The following is a 15,206-nucleotide window of genomic DNA, read 5'->3' as shown; positions in this document are numbered from 1 at the left end:
TTTAAGTCATGTTTATTTATATTTGGGAATAGCTCAAAGTTAGTCCCCGGCCCTAACTAGGAACTGCATGTCAGTATAGTATCTGAGTATTAATTTTCTTAATTGTGTCGACACCAATCCATCATACGTTTCTCAATTTGGTCTGTCTTTTAAAATCTTCCCATGCATAATATGTGCAAGTTAGAAGTAATTAATAAATTAAGGACATAAACAGGGGGGTTTCAATTAAGGAACATCTAAAACTTTAAGAACCCAATTACGATGATTGATAGCTTAATCAAGACCTGAGAGGCTGAACGTGAATTATTAAAAGTTGGGGCATTAATCTTAGGTCTACCCTTTATATTTTGGCAGATGGACTTAATTTAAGTGATGCAATAAATTGGGTCCTTGTCTATGTCAGTTCAGGGCCAATCCTTCCTTATCTTCTCCATCTCTCTCTCTCTTGATATTGAACATTTCAAATTCAAGAACGTAATTTTAATATCTCGGAAGTATGTATGTGGATGTCAAAGTGGAAATGGCAGAATCACTTTTAAGGTCATAGTTTGAAGATCCATGATGACAAGTGAGAATGCATTAGGTAGCATTTAACATTATTTAGTAGCAGGAGCATCTAGTACAACTCAAACTATGCCTCTCAAAGCTGATTTGCAGCAGACACAGATCGATTTGGAGGCAGCATGCATAAACTGAAATAGAGAACCATATATAGATACATAAAAGTATGCCTCCGGCTTGTTTCATGTAGCGTTTTCTTTCCAAGATGCTAGCTAGCAGCATACCATATAGACATTTATTTGATCTCAATCTTGTCTTCTCATTTAAATTGAGCTAACCAGGAGAGCATTTGATCCGGTTGAGTTGTCGTTGACTCTTCTGCAATTCAATCTGATCTCTCCATCTGTCCCGGTTAAGGGGCTAATATTCCCCATTCTAATCATGGACACCACAAAGCTTTCAAAGAATGCAGTCTGATTACTACTAAAATTGTTGACAATGTCAATGGTATCGGCACCTGTAGTAGAAAACAACTCTTGATCACTACGAAGCAGGCCTTCATTGGTTTGAAGATTGGAAAAATAGTTGCCATCGAAAGTATCGGGTGTAGTGGGATCAAGATTTGTTACAACACTCTCACTCTCATTCCCAGCTTGAGGACATAATTGTTGAAGTTCTGCTAGATAGGTTGTGTTCAGTGTTGGATCAGGATTGCCACTGCCACTAAAATTATACAATCTAAGATTGAAACTTGAACATTGAGCCCTTCCAAATGTGTGAGCACCTGAAAAACATGCACGTCAAATTAACCTTGGAACAAGCAATAAATGGATCACTAGAATACTAACAAAGACATGCCTGAAAGGGCAACCAGGTCACTACTGGTGTTGAGGCCCACGGCTGCAAACTTCGATTTGAGAACATCAAGGCTCGCGAAGGGAGACGGAAGGGCAGAATTAGCACCACTTCTGTTTGCTATTAAGCTGTCTCTTCTTCCCAAAGGAACTGTCCATGAGGGTCCTCCTGCCTGTGATCAAACATTAATTTAAGAAGCAAACAACAATGTATCCAAAAACAAGAAGCTGCAGCAAAGACACGTAGATTAGCACATTTTCAATTTTAGGTTCAAAGAAATTAGCATATTAGTAGTCCATGATTTGACAAAAATAAAAAACAAATCTCTTTGCTTTCTCCTCTTTCTTTGAATTCACTGAGGTTTGAGAAGTTACAGGAAAGAGAAATCATTAACATACCAAACGAACAGACTCTTCAGCTGCAATGGCGAGAATATCAGCACAGGAGACGATCCCAGGACAAGCATTCTCTACTGCAGCCTTCATGTCATCAACAACATCAAAACCCCTTGCTGAATTATTATTTGGAGCAGCTTCTTTCTCACTCTCTATAGTATCAGTGTTGTCCAAAAGAATCGATCCATCACAACCCTGAACCAAGCTTGGTAATTAACACTTGAAGTTCAAGAAACAATATGTATGATTATCTAACAACGTTAGAAAAATAACATAATTAGTTATACAGATGGTTACATCAACAAAACAATCATGGAAATGAAGTCGAATGAGGCTGGCTCCAATCCTGGGATCTGTCTGCAAAGCCTGAACAAGGACTCCTCGAATGATGGTGCTCACATTCGGGCATGTTCCATCGTAGAATGTGGGAGTCAGCTGAGCATAGGCATAGGGAAGTGATCCTCCAAACCAGATTACAAGAAAAAGAGATGCTAGTAACGGATGCATTGCTTTATCTACCATCATTTTGAAAACAAAAAAAGCACTCTTTCTTCCATCGATTAATAAACCAGTGATGCTGGGGAATGTAGTTATGGAGTAATAAAATCATACACGTGTATATTGTATTACGTGGTCGTGCACCATGTGATAATTAGTGGAACCACCACACAATTGAAATAAATAAGATAGGAAGGCTCTTAAGTGCACAGTGCTGGCAGAATGCCTTGCTAAAGAAAAAGAGAGTTCAGTAGTCTGTATTCATTCTCCGAAATTTCCAGCTAGTTCACTGTTGGATAAGGTTAATATTTTGATAGAATCATTCAGACACGTTTGCTTAGTGAATTTATAATTTATAAATTTTATTTTTTTATGGAGATATATAAGTAGTTGGAGTGTAGTTGAAGTGTAATTTCATCTTTATAATATTTTAAAATTTATTATAAGTTGTATTCAACTTATTTTATCTTTTAAAATAATAAAGACATGGTAGATCATGAAAAACTTTAATACACTTAATAATACTGGTGGAGCGTAAACTTTTTTAATTAAGCTTATTTATTGAGAAATAATTTCTTTATGATTTAATGTAAAAATCTATAGAATTGATGGCATTAGATTTATGTATTATGTTTGAATCCATGAGTGTAGCGAATCTGGCTATGCCCGATGAGCGATGATAAAAATCCTGAAGCTTGACACCCTCGGATAATGCGTGACTGGCCCACCGTGTTGGCATGACAGCGTGTTAGGCCCAAGTGCTAGGTCTGGTAAGTGTCAGACCCATCAACACCTGGGTCTGCCAAGCGTCAGACCCAGCATGCCTTCATAGGCCGGAACGTGTTTGATGATGACACATGTTAGCCTAACGCGTCCGAGAATACGAGAAAATTATAACTGTATGAACTAAGATTTTATTAGTATATTTTTATCAGTGTTGTTCAAAAGAATTGATCCAATATCACAACCCTGAAAGAAGCTGGTAATTAACACTTGAAGTTCAAGAAACAAAATGTTTGATTATATATCAATGTTAGAGAAAAGAACATGATTGGTTATGAAGATGGTTACATTAACAAAACAACCATGGAAATGAAGTCGAGTGAGGCTGTCTCCAATCCTGGGATTTGTCTGCAAAGCCTGAACAAGGACTCCAGAACTATGTTGGCCACAATAGGGCATGTTTCATGGTAAAATGTGGGAGTCAGCTGAGCATAGGCATATGATAATGATCCTCCAAACCAGATTACCAGAAAATTAAGGAGATGCAACTAAAGGATGCATCATTTTGGATCTATTAGGGGCATGTAGTTATGGAGCGATAAAATCACAGTGACAAAATGTTCCCACAAGTTTCACATTGCAACAGTGATATGATTATTGATGCTGACAAAAGACTTCATTGATTTGATGATAAAATCAAGTGTACGTGTGTGTGGTCATCTTCTTGGAAAATGAATGGTGGATTTGATATTTGATCAAAAAGAAAAGAAATATTATGATTTGACTAAAAATTATTTTATAACCACGTCGTTGAGGATGTAATTATTTACGAGGGTTGGTGTGCGTATGACCCATTAATGCTGGACATGGACCCCTCTTCAAACTTTACACATGTTTGGATGCTGAGAAAAAGCAATAAGGTGCAGATCTTATTTTTCTTTATCAAAGATGACAGGACAGAAATGTCGAAGCATCTTTCTCAATAAATGACGAACGTAGTACATCAACCAACATTGACAAGTTATGATATTTTGAATCCTTCAAACATTTTAGATATTTCCAAAAGATGAAAAATCGCATAGTTTAGTGCATATATTTTTTATTTTATGACTCTTTGGATGATGAGATTAGGATTGATCCATGTCAACTAGAGATCGCTGAACTCAAGAGATTACGTAAACAAAGTGACAAGATATTCCTATAATTGTAATGATATATATATATATATATATATATATTAATGCATCAGTAGTAGTACTACGTTTTGGCAGTTAATTTTGGCTATTATTCCATAGGGGAGAGAGATGAGAGGAAAAAAAGAAGAGAGAACAAAATTCAATTCTTAAATCTTAAAATAACAACAATATTGTCTTTGCCCCCATTTCCCCCTCTAAATTGTATCGTTTATTTTCCCATAAAATTATTGAAGTGGAAATTGGACTAAATTAACCTCATTCAGAAGGTAGGGATTGAAATCAATATAACGTAACAGAATTTCAATTTTTAAAAGTAAGATATTCTATAAAAAGAAAAGATTAGATTCGTTGTATTGTAAACACAAAGCTATATATAAAAAACCTATATAAAAATAAGGGCTGGACGAGGACGAAAATAAGAACAACCTTTAAATGTAATCACGTGTGTATAATACATTTGAATGTCATCAAAGAGAAGATCAAGTCTCTTTTGTTATAAAATAATATAAATTATATCTTGAGACCTTACCTAACAGCTTAAGTTATTAGATTGAATTGGTTCTTTGACATTGTATCAGAGTCTTAATAACCAAGTGATCACGAGTTCGAATCTCACCACCCCCATTTATTTGATAAAAATCAAGCACAAGGTAATGTCGGCATGTGCAAGTTTCAAGCTCAAAAAGCTTTCACTTGAAGGAATGTGTTAGAGAATAATATAAATCACATCTTAAGACATTACCTAATAGCTTAAGCTATTATGTTAAATTGGTTTTTTGACACCTTTGATCCCCTCGTCATGATTGTCTAGTATTCAAGTCTTGATATGTATGTATAAATTTTTGACATGAATGAATTTGATTACTGATGTCTAAAAGAGTTTAACTTTTTTGCTAGGCTCCCATTCATTTCGCTAGGTCCGGGGACTTTTTTGACACCCTAACTTTATGATCTCAACAACATCGGTAATTAAACCTGATCCCACTTTGAGCTGAACACAGCTGAAGATCCTCCAGAAATCATGTCCTTGAGGTGGGAATGGCACCGTTCTCACCAACCTAGACCCAACAATAGCGAAAAAGTTTGACAACAGATACTTCTCTAACCTTTAAGCAAGTGCAGGCCTACTCCAAAGTGATCAGGAGTTGTTTTCAACTCCAGAGACAACTTCATTGGAGCTGGTTAATCAATTTGGTGCCAACTAGACAACTTTCTTTGAAAGCTTTGTAGATTCCCTGATCAAGACGAGTCATGTAAGTTTTCTAACTGGGATGGAGACAGAAGTTAGAAATGATTTTCAAAATGTGAACAATATTTAATTATAATGTATTAAAGTTTGCCTTGATTATGTTTGCAAATTTTCGTGATTGATTGCTACCTACTGAATTTGCGTTATCATTATATATTTACATTTAAAATTTAATTAAAAGAAGTTATCAATTTGTGTAATAATCTATGTAACTTTTGCTAGGAAGAAGATATGGATTAGTAGCTAACAAATTTAAGCAAATGTTCAACTTCCTATTCCATTAATTTGAAGATGTATATGAGCCATGTTTTTATACTAAAAGCTAGCAAGAAAAACAAAACTAAGTTGCGTATAATTCCTTATGATTGGGCTAATTTCTTGATTCTTATGATTTAAGGCATGCGTAGGCAAAAAACTAACTAGCTAGATGATGGTGAAATTGATTCACAGCGCTACATTTCCTCCTAACGTCGGACCATTCAACTCTTAAGAAGTTGAAATATGATGCCGGCAGAATTTTGATAGTTCCTTGGTCTCGTGATTTTATTTCCAGAACCATTACTGTGAATATTAATGGCTCCGTTTTTGCTATAAAAGTTACAGAAGAGCCTTGTTTGGAGGTTAGTTCTTACTGGCTAAATGGGCCGGGAGGTCGATTCCTTCAAATTGTGATTCAATTTCCTCCCTGAATAATTGCATCAAATCACCAGTGGATGTTGCTAAACAATTCTGTTCTGAGGAGCTGATGGAAAAGATAAAACAAATGGAGCAAGAACTGAAGCAATGAGTGGGACTGCTCAATACAACAACGATATGGATATAAGAAAGTCTCTTATTATGATATTATGGGTGAAAATGTTACGAATATTGTAAGAAATGGTAGAAGGGATATTCTAAAGGTTGATTATGTTGTTGAACTGCTTCCAACAAAGAGAGTTTTTGTGAGGAATCCTATTATCAGTTTTCAAGTTGGCAGTGGCAAACCTTCCTGTAAAAAAACAATGGAGTCCAAATTATTGAAGTACAGTCAGAGGAAAATTTAATTGCAACAGGTGGGCTTTTCCCCAAATAATGTGAGAAGCAAGGGACTAGAGGAAAACACATTTTTAATTGTTCCAACTAACTCTCATGGCAACAATTATTTTCATACCTAAAATGCTCAGGGCAGTGTACTCAAAACAACTTATCTGAATTCAGTCATTCTAATACTAATATAAAAATAAACTAAACTATTTTTTTTATTTAATATCAAAAATACATATTTATCATGTCATCTATTAAAATAAATAGAATAATTTTTTTATTATTTTAAAATATAGTCCAAAACCCTATGTAATTTTACAAACTTATTGTAAGATCCATGCAATATATTTTTTAGGTTTTGTTTGACAAAAACTAATTTTTCTTTATAATAAAACTACCAAAAATAGAAATAAGAGGTGTTTGCCAAATATACCCTTAAACCAAAAATAACTCTTTAACAAAAATATGGCAAACCAATCATGGTCTTAAATCTTTGATCTAATTTGACCTGATCAAATTGACCTGAAATTTTTGGTTTGACCATAAACCGAACAAAAAATCCTGGTTTGACTCGAAAAAAACCCTAAAACAAAACTAAAACAAAAAAACTCAAAAATTCTTGAACTGAACAGATAAAAAAAAAATAGAACACCAAGAACATAAAAAACATTGAATATGAACCCAACAACATATGGATTCCAAAATAGACCAGATTTGATCAAAACAAAGACATATATATGTTGAAAATCATGCAAGGATCAATACTTTCTGAATTTTTGCAAAAACACGTCATTTAGGGTTTTAATTTGGGATTGATAAATTTCAATTGAGTCTATGTTCTTCTAATTTCTTTTAATTGCACCCATAATCCCCTCCCAACTTTTAATTTCATATAAATTGACTCTTACCAAATTCAATTGTCAGTCTCAAAGTTGACTGTTATTTTAGTCTTTGATTCTAAATTTGTGCATTTTGATTCTCAATTGACGAACAAGCTTACTCCCTAATTTGATCAATTACAGCCCCTACATTCACGCATATTTTTTAATTTGGTCTTTGTTTTGGATTTCTTCAATTAAATTCTTAATTGCTCATCAAACTTCAATATTTATGCATTTAAGCCCTTAATTTGATCAAATAAACTTTTAAAAACTTTAATTCAACCCCTAGACTTTAATTTCTTCAAATTAAAGCCTAAAATGACTTCAAAAATATCTTTTATTGCAATTAAGCCCTTAATAAATTCAATTAAACCTTGAAGAATTCCAATTGAGTCCTTAATATCTAATTTTGATTTTTTCTCTGTAAATTGAATTTTTTTTATCAATAGAGCTTTCTTCAATAAAAAATACACTGTTAAATTTTTTAATCTTTTATGTTTTGATCTTCCTCAACTAGTCTTCAGGAATTTCTTGGACGTTTTGATGTATTCTTCTCACTGATATGTATATATATATTTTTATTTTCTTCCAATATTTTTTTTTTGTACTTTCTTTTTTTTTTCTGATTTTTTATTAATTGGGGGGGGGGGGGGGGATTGAATTACAACATTTATAAATGCAACTTGTTAACAATATATTTGCGACCATCCATTTAAATTCCAAATTATCTCATCTAGCTACTTCTACATCCGTTTAAAAAAAAAAAGAAACTCCTATTCCTGAAGACTCAAAATATATGTCTTTTCAATCTCTCTACCTTATCATGGAAACTATTTATATGTGAATTGTTGTTTTATGTTTCTTAGCACTTATTTATATGATTTTTTCTTTAAAAAAAAACAATAAATTCCTAAGATTTTCAAATTATAGTTTTAGGATCCCCATTTTTAGAGAATTACTTTAAACTGTTATGTTTTTCTCATATGTTAATTAGTACCTTTGTCTCCTTCTGGGTAAGGTATTAGGATCTTTAAGGCGCCAATGGAACTAAAATGACTTGACTTCTTTATTTTTTCTAGAAAAAAGAATTCGTTAATGCGTGCATGCATTGTAATGTAAATCTATATATAGAAATAATTAAATGCAATGCGAAAACACAAGAGAAGAAAAAATATATTTAAGAATAATTCTTCAAATAATTGGTGTATTTAATTTTAAAATGATATAGAAAAAAAAATTAGTTTTTTCTTTTCTTTCTAAGAGGACGTACGTTACGTAATAAGTCCGTCCATCTCTTCTAGCAAAAAGTTGTTATTTAACCATCAATTCATCAAGGTGCACATAGCTCGTGTATATGAAAACGATTATAATTTATGGCAACAAATTATTCAAATTCAGATGTATACTATTCAAAATAGAAACAATGGGTCTTCTAAAATACATTGGATTTCCGGAATTATTCATCATTAATTTCACAAGATTTTCAAGAATAGATATTCTGGGATCCAATGTTTAATTTTTATTATTTTTTTAATTAATATGGGTGTCCGAACCAGTTTGTGCGCACCTCGACTAATCTCACGAGCCTTGAAGTTAACGACCATGTAAGCCTCCAATAACCCTGAGATTTGTGAAACTCAAGCTGGTGACCTCTAATGTTTTTTTTTATTATTATTATTATTGTAGAGATCCATCGGTTCATTGCATGCAATTTTTGGGAAGTTAATCATGGGTATTTCATCGATTTGTTTTCCGTTTATAAACACAACTGAAAAAATATATATATTTTACCGGATTTACCATTATTTTTAAAATATTTCTTAAAATATTTTTCAATTAATAAAATTACTCTGTATGAACCAATGAATAATTCACGAGCCTCATGCTTCTTGATCTCCATATCTTTAAATTAAATTTTTACATTGTTATAAGGCGCACTACAATAATATAATATAATTTTTTTTGCTTGGTATTAAATTATAGGATTTCCCTATTATTATATATGTGTATAATAAAATATATCACAATTAGAAACGATTATAAAAAAATCACACTATATATATGCATTCAACGTTGTGATTATATATATATGCACTAAACTATGTGATTCTTCATCTTTTGGAAATATTGAAAATTTTGTCAATGTTGGTCGATTTAATTCGTAAGTTAATTAGTGGCAGGTCACATTCATGCAAAATGTCAAAGCTCACCTGCATCTTTTTCAAAGTGATAGATTCTTTGCACCTACTTTTAACTCTGCCGGAGAGCTAGTGATGCTTCAACAATATTTCTGTCCCGTCATCTTTTGATAAAGAAAAAAAAAGATTTTGCATCACATTGCTTTTCTCAGCATCCAAACATGTGTGCGTAAGGTTTGAAGAGGGGTCCATGTCCAACGTCCCCATTTCTAAAATTAAACTAACTAAACATGTATTTCAAATTAAATTGCCATTACCTAAAATAATGTTGTCTCAAAACATGAAAGCTGATGTGCTTTCATTTTATTGATTAATTGATAGACAATAGTGAATAATTCCAAGTGAAGAAATATCGCCTGTACATACAACTCACGAAAAATGGTACTTTGTCCCTCAAAAATCAAGATACTCTCATTTTACGATATGTTAATTAATTGTTGAAATAGATTCTTTGCTTGCATGTCCGAATACGTAGAATTTTTCATAGATTTTACAATAACTCCAAGACCAGAAAAATTCTAAATGACATTGTTAAGTTGTAATGTCTATCTTTTAATTACGGGGTATGCAAGTATTACAAATTGATCTAACAACAAATCAAGATTTTAAGTATGGCATGTCAGTTCCTTCAATTCTGATGTTTTTTTTTTTCAGTTATATATTTGTTGGCTTTTATTTTGTTTACTTTTTATTTTTATAATTTTTTATTTTTGTTTTTTTTTCATGTTTTTTAGTTTTTGCTACCTTGATTAGCTCTTTCAATATATCGACTTCTTTAAAAAAAAAAAAAAGTTGTAATGTCTATCTATTAATATTTCTCTCTTTTTTTCACATGAAAAATGATCATATACGTTACACTTGCTTTTATCATCAAAGCAATGAATCTCTTTTTCAGAATCAATAATTAATCATCACTTTGCAAGTTGAAACTTGTGGGCATATATTAAGTCACAAAGATTCATATTGCTCCATAACTTAAATAACCCTAGATCCCAAGCAACACTTGATTATTAATCGATGGAAAGAGTATTTTCCTTCAAAATGATGATAGATAAAGCCTTGCATCCTTTAGTTGCATCTCTTTTTTTTGTAATCTGGTTTGGAGGATCACTTCCCTATGCCTATGCTCAGCTGACTCCCACATTCTACGATGGAACATGCCCGAATGTGAGCACCATCATTCGAGGAGTCCTTGCTCAGGCTTTGCAGACAGATCCCAGGATTGGAGCCAGCCTCATTCGACTTCATTTCCATGATTGTTTTGTTGATGTAACCATCTGTATAACTAATTATGTTATTTTTCTAACGTTGTTAGATAATCATAGATATTGTTTCTTGAACTTCAAGTGTTAATTACCAAGCTTGGTTCAGGGTTGTGATGGATCAATTCTTTTGGACAACACTGATACTATAGAGAGTGAGAAAGAAGCTGCTCCAAATAATAATTCAGCAAGGGGTTTTGATGTTGTTGATAACATGAAGGCTGCAGTAGAGAATGCTTGCCCTGGGATAGTTTCTTGTGCTGATATTCTCGCCATTGCAGCTGAAGAGTCTGTTCGTTTGGTATGTTAATGATTTCTCTTTCCTGTAACTTCTCAAACCTCAGTGAATTCAAAGAAAGAGGAGAAAGCAAAGAGATTTTTTGTTTTTTATTTTTGTCAAATCATGGACTACTAATATGGTAATTTCTTTGAACCTAAAATTGAAAATGTGCTAATCTACGTGTCTTTGCTGCAGCTTCTTGTTTTTGGATACATTGTTGTTTGCTTCTTAAATTAATGTTTGATCACAGGCAGGAGGACCCTCATGGACAGTTCCTTTGGGAAGAAGAGACAGCTTAATAGCAAACAGAAGTGGTGCTAATTCTTCCATTCCGGCTCCCTCCGAGAGCCTTGCTGTTCTCAAATCCAAGTTTGCAGCCGTGGGCCTCAACACCAGTAGTGACCTGGTTGCCCTTTCAGGCATGTCTTTGTTAGTATTCTAGTGATCCATTTATTTCTTGTTCCAAGGTTAATTTGACGTGCATGTTTTTCAGGTGCTCACACATTTGGAAGAGCTCAATGTTTAAATTTCATCAGTAGATTGTATAATTTTAGTGGCAGTGGCAATCCTGATCCAACATTGAACACAACCTATCTAGCAGCACTTCAACAATTATGTCCTCAAGGTGGAAATCGGAGTGTTTTAACAAACCTTGATCGCACTACACCCGATACTTTCGATGGCAACTATTTTTCCAATCTTCAAACCAATGAAGGCCTGCTTCAGAGTGATCAAGAGTTGTTCTCTACTACAGGTGCCGATACCATTGCCATTGTCAACAATTTTAGTAGTAATCAGACTGCATTCTTTGAAAGCTTTGTGGTGTCCATGATTAGAATGGGGAATATTAGCCCCTTAACTGGGACAGATGGAGAGATCAGATTGAATTGCAGAATAGTCAACAACTCAACTGGATCAAATGCTCTTCTGGTTAGCTCAATTTAAATGAGAAGACAAGATTGAGATCAAATAAATGTCTGTATGATATGCAGCTAGCTAGCATCTTGGAATGAAAAGGCTACATGAAGCAAGCCGGAGTCATACTTCTATGTATCTATATATGGTTCTCTATTTCAGTAGTTTACGCATGCTGCCTCCAAATCTGTGTGTCTGTTGCAATTAAGCTTTGAGAAGCATAGCCTCATGAGTTGTAGATGCTCTTCTACTAGATAATGTTTAGTGCTCCCTAATGCATTCTCTCTTGTCATCATGGATCTTGCAACAATTCAAAAAGAAATTCATCAACAATAAAATGTCATGTCCCACCAAAAAAATTGAAAAAATTCAAAATGAATCGTTGATGAGGTCTCGTGAGTAGTGAACTGGCTATCCAAAGAAATTTTGTTTTATCTTTCGGGTGAAAGTGATGGAAATGAGGGGGAAAATGGGGCAAGACAAGGAAGGATTGGCCTTTTACCGACACAGACAAGGATCCAATCCATTGGGTCATAATTAATCTATCATAATAGTCCCCCAACTTTTAATAAATATTCGCTTTCAGCCTTTCGGTTCGTAATTAAGCTATCATTTTTCTTAATTGGGTTCCTAAAGTATTAGATGCTCCTTAATGGCATCTAACTTGCATACATTATACATTTTAAAGGATAGACCAAATTGAGAAACGTAGTGACCCAATTAAGAAAATTGATAGTTAGGGGACTAACTTGAAGGTTTTCCCAAATATAAATAAACATGACTTCAAAAAATGGATTGGTGTATAATATGATTTCTACCTTTAATTTTAGTATGCAAATGGAAATGTTGGATTTTCTGTATGAACAGAGAAGATAAACTTAATTTGTCTTGTAAATTTTTCTGAATTAAAAATCAAAATATAACTTCAATCAATTTTACAAAGATCACATCAAGAGCAGCAACATGTTTGGTTTTGTGAAGAGCCTCTGAACGTGGACAGAGATGGGCCTAAAGCCCCATATAATTTGGTTATTTAACCATTAACTGGAATATTGATATTATTGAGCCCTTGGTCGGGCGAGATTGTTTATGTTAAATATAAATTTACTTAATTAACTTTTAAATGTAATCGTGCGTGTGTGTTTGAAGTCATGGGCTAGTGGGTGTATTTGAGATTATGATAGTGGTGGTGATTCGAAGTATTTTTTGTTTAGAAATGCATTAAAATTATTATTTTTATTTTTTAAAAATTGTTTTTTATATCAGCACATCAAAACGATCTAAAAACATAAAAAAATAATTTTTAATAAAAAATAAAATAAAATTTTAAAAAACACGATTTCAACAACGTTTCCAGACATATTAAGTGGTGTGTCAATCTTAAAACAAGCAATAAGGCTATTCCATACATGTATTATCAAAAGCTTCTGTTACAATTCTGCCACACATTATAAGTGAGTTAAGTGCAGTACAAATCTGTAAATGCAGCAGATATATTGTATATTTTATTTTATTTTATTTTATTTGATAGTGGATAATTTTAATTTTTAAGAATTAAAGGGAAGGAGTATTAATTTAAATAAAAATTAAAAAGATACATATTAAAAAGGTATGAATTAAAAAATTTAAAAAAAGAAGAAGAAGGAGGTCAGACCAAGGTTGTTAAAATCACGATTTTGACACGGTACGGAAAGTGCAAAACAAACTCGGATCGTAAAAACGGATCGTAAAATCATAAAATTGTAAGAAATTTTAAAATATATTAACAAAAAATAATTCAATTCAATTCAACAGTCTATTTATATTGTGAGTGTGGAAAGAAATAATCAAAGTCAACATAAAAAGTTGTTAGAAGGGCAAATCCAAACTTAGTCATCCTCAATACGATTAATTAGTCATGGCCTTCATTTTAAATCTTCTCCTACTGGTTCTAGTCGCATATGCATGGTTTAGATAAAAGAAATATCCTGACTTCCACCTTTAAAAAATAATTAGAGGATTATCCTCCACTCTTTGATGAACAACAATTTCTTGTTTCCTTAGATAACTGGAATTGCATGCGTCATGGTGTTACACGTAAATATCATTAAAATTGCATATTAAGAAATTTGATAAGTGCTATAGTAAGCCTGTAACTTAACTATACAGTTTAATACAAAGGGAAAAAAGGGGTAAAAGACATAGAATTTATTTATTTATAGTCATTTATGATTATTATTTCTAACGCTTTGAAAAACTAAAGAATTCAGACCTTTCCTTTTTGTAAACTAAAACTTTAGACCTTTTCCTTTCATAAGGCATATATATGTGATAGCAGCAGTCAAACGATTAATAATGAAAAACTTTACAAGAACACGTATCTGAGACTAAGTTTGGACTCCACACTCCACAGTATAAATGGACAGAAAAACATTCAAAATCATTCCATCAATTCCATTTAATTCATTCCATCAATTCAATTCAAGGGACAGAAAAACATTATAAATATACAAATTACAGGACCGGCAAAATCAACATACAATTACAGGGCAAAATCAAAAGCTGTAATTACAGGGGAATATACACTTACAGGGCAAAATCAAATATTGCAGTTTTACATTTTGAAGGCAAAATCAACTTACGGTGAAGAAGAGTCGTTGATGATGAAGGCTGAATGGCTGCCAGTGAAGAGGAGCGATGTCGCCTGCTGCTGTTGATGAAGAGGAAGCCGTCAGCTGTTGATGATGGGAAAGAAAAGAGATCGTTGTCGGCGTGCTACTGTTGATGAAGATTGAAGAGGAAGCCGTGAGCTGTTGACGAGATCGTCACCGCTGTTGATGAAAAGGAAGCCACGACTGTGAGCACTGATGACTAGAGTGATGACTAGAGTGAGGAAAGAGAAGGAGTGAAGACTGGACCGTGACCGTGACCGTGATCGTCGCCGCTTTTGTGGTTGCCGGTTGGTTAATTAGAGAAGGGGATTAGGGATTTGTTCGGTGAAAAGGAGGAGATGGACTGATTTGTTCTGCGCTTTTGTGACTGGAGAGAAGAGTGAAGACTTTGTCACGCAGCGTGACTGTGCTGCTTCACAACCAATAGGCGCCAGACAGCTGGAGCATGGGGGGAATTTTGCTTCAGTGCATGACTTTTGGTGAAATCACGAAATCGGTCCTGAAATCGCGATTTTTCGCGATTTCACCTGATTTTAACGATTTCAACCCGATTTCACCCATTTTCGATTTTTTCAAACA

General features: G+C 33.4%; 2 protein-coding genes across 2 annotated transcripts; one reads left to right on the top strand and one right to left on the bottom strand.

The window, feature by feature from the left end:
* Positions 1 to 562: 562 nt before the first annotated feature.
* On the bottom strand, positions 563 to 2,414 carry LOC7463603 (peroxidase A2). Its single transcript, XM_002304849.3, has 4 exons — positions 2,049 to 2,414; positions 1,755 to 1,946; positions 1,360 to 1,528; positions 563 to 1,285 (listed from the first exon to the last, which is right to left on the bottom strand). Exons 1-4 carry the CDS (start codon positions 2,274 to 2,276, stop codon positions 825 to 827), a joined length of 1,050 nt encoding a protein of 349 aa, XP_002304885.1. The 5' UTR covers positions 2,277 to 2,414; the 3' UTR covers positions 563 to 824.
* Positions 2,415 to 10,380: 7,966 nt separating this feature from the next.
* Positions 10,381 to 12,271, top strand: LOC18097241 (peroxidase A2). The gene is made up of 4 exons (XM_006386007.3): positions 10,381 to 10,788; positions 10,891 to 11,082; positions 11,312 to 11,480; positions 11,555 to 12,271. Exons 1-4 carry the CDS (start codon positions 10,537 to 10,539, stop codon positions 12,004 to 12,006), a joined length of 1,065 nt encoding a protein of 354 aa, XP_006386069.1. The 5' UTR covers positions 10,381 to 10,536; the 3' UTR covers positions 12,007 to 12,271.
* The last annotated feature ends 2,935 nt before the right edge of the window (positions 12,272 to 15,206 follow it).

This window comes from Populus trichocarpa, chromosome 3, assembly GCF_000002775.5.
Source record: "Populus trichocarpa isolate Nisqually-1 chromosome 3, P.trichocarpa_v4.1, whole genome shotgun sequence".
Taxonomy (NCBI): domain Eukaryota; kingdom Viridiplantae; phylum Streptophyta; class Magnoliopsida; order Malpighiales; family Salicaceae; genus Populus; species Populus trichocarpa.
This window is presented reverse-complemented; position numbering and strand designations above follow the sequence as displayed.

What these genes read in the sequence shown, in the direction of transcription:
- LOC18097241 (XM_006386007.3), top strand. Translation starts at nt 10,537, where the DNA reads ATGGAAAGAGTATTTTCCTTCAAAATGATGATAGATAAAGCCTTGCAT. An exon ending in CTGAAGAGTCTGTTCGTTTG is followed by an intron (nt 11,083 to 11,311) that starts GTATGTTAATGA and finishes GTTTGATCACAG; the next exon opens with GCAGGAGGACCCTCATGGAC. An exon ending in TGACCTGGTTGCCCTTTCAG is followed by an intron (nt 11,481 to 11,554) that starts GCATGTCTTTGT and finishes CATGTTTTTCAG; the next exon opens with GTGCTCACACATTTGGAAGA.
- LOC7463603 (XM_002304849.3), bottom strand. Translation starts at nt 2,276, where the DNA reads ATGATGGTAGATAAAGCAATGCATCCGTTACTAGCATCTCTTTTTCTT. An exon ending in TCCATGATTGTTTTGTTGAT is followed by an intron (nt 1,947 to 2,048) that starts GTAACCATCTGT and finishes AGCTTGGTTCAG; the next exon opens with GGTTGTGATGGATCGATTCT. An exon ending in CTGAAGAGTCTGTTCGTTTG is followed by an intron (nt 1,529 to 1,754) that starts GTATGTTAATGA and finishes GTTTGATCACAG; the next exon opens with GCAGGAGGACCCTCATGGAC.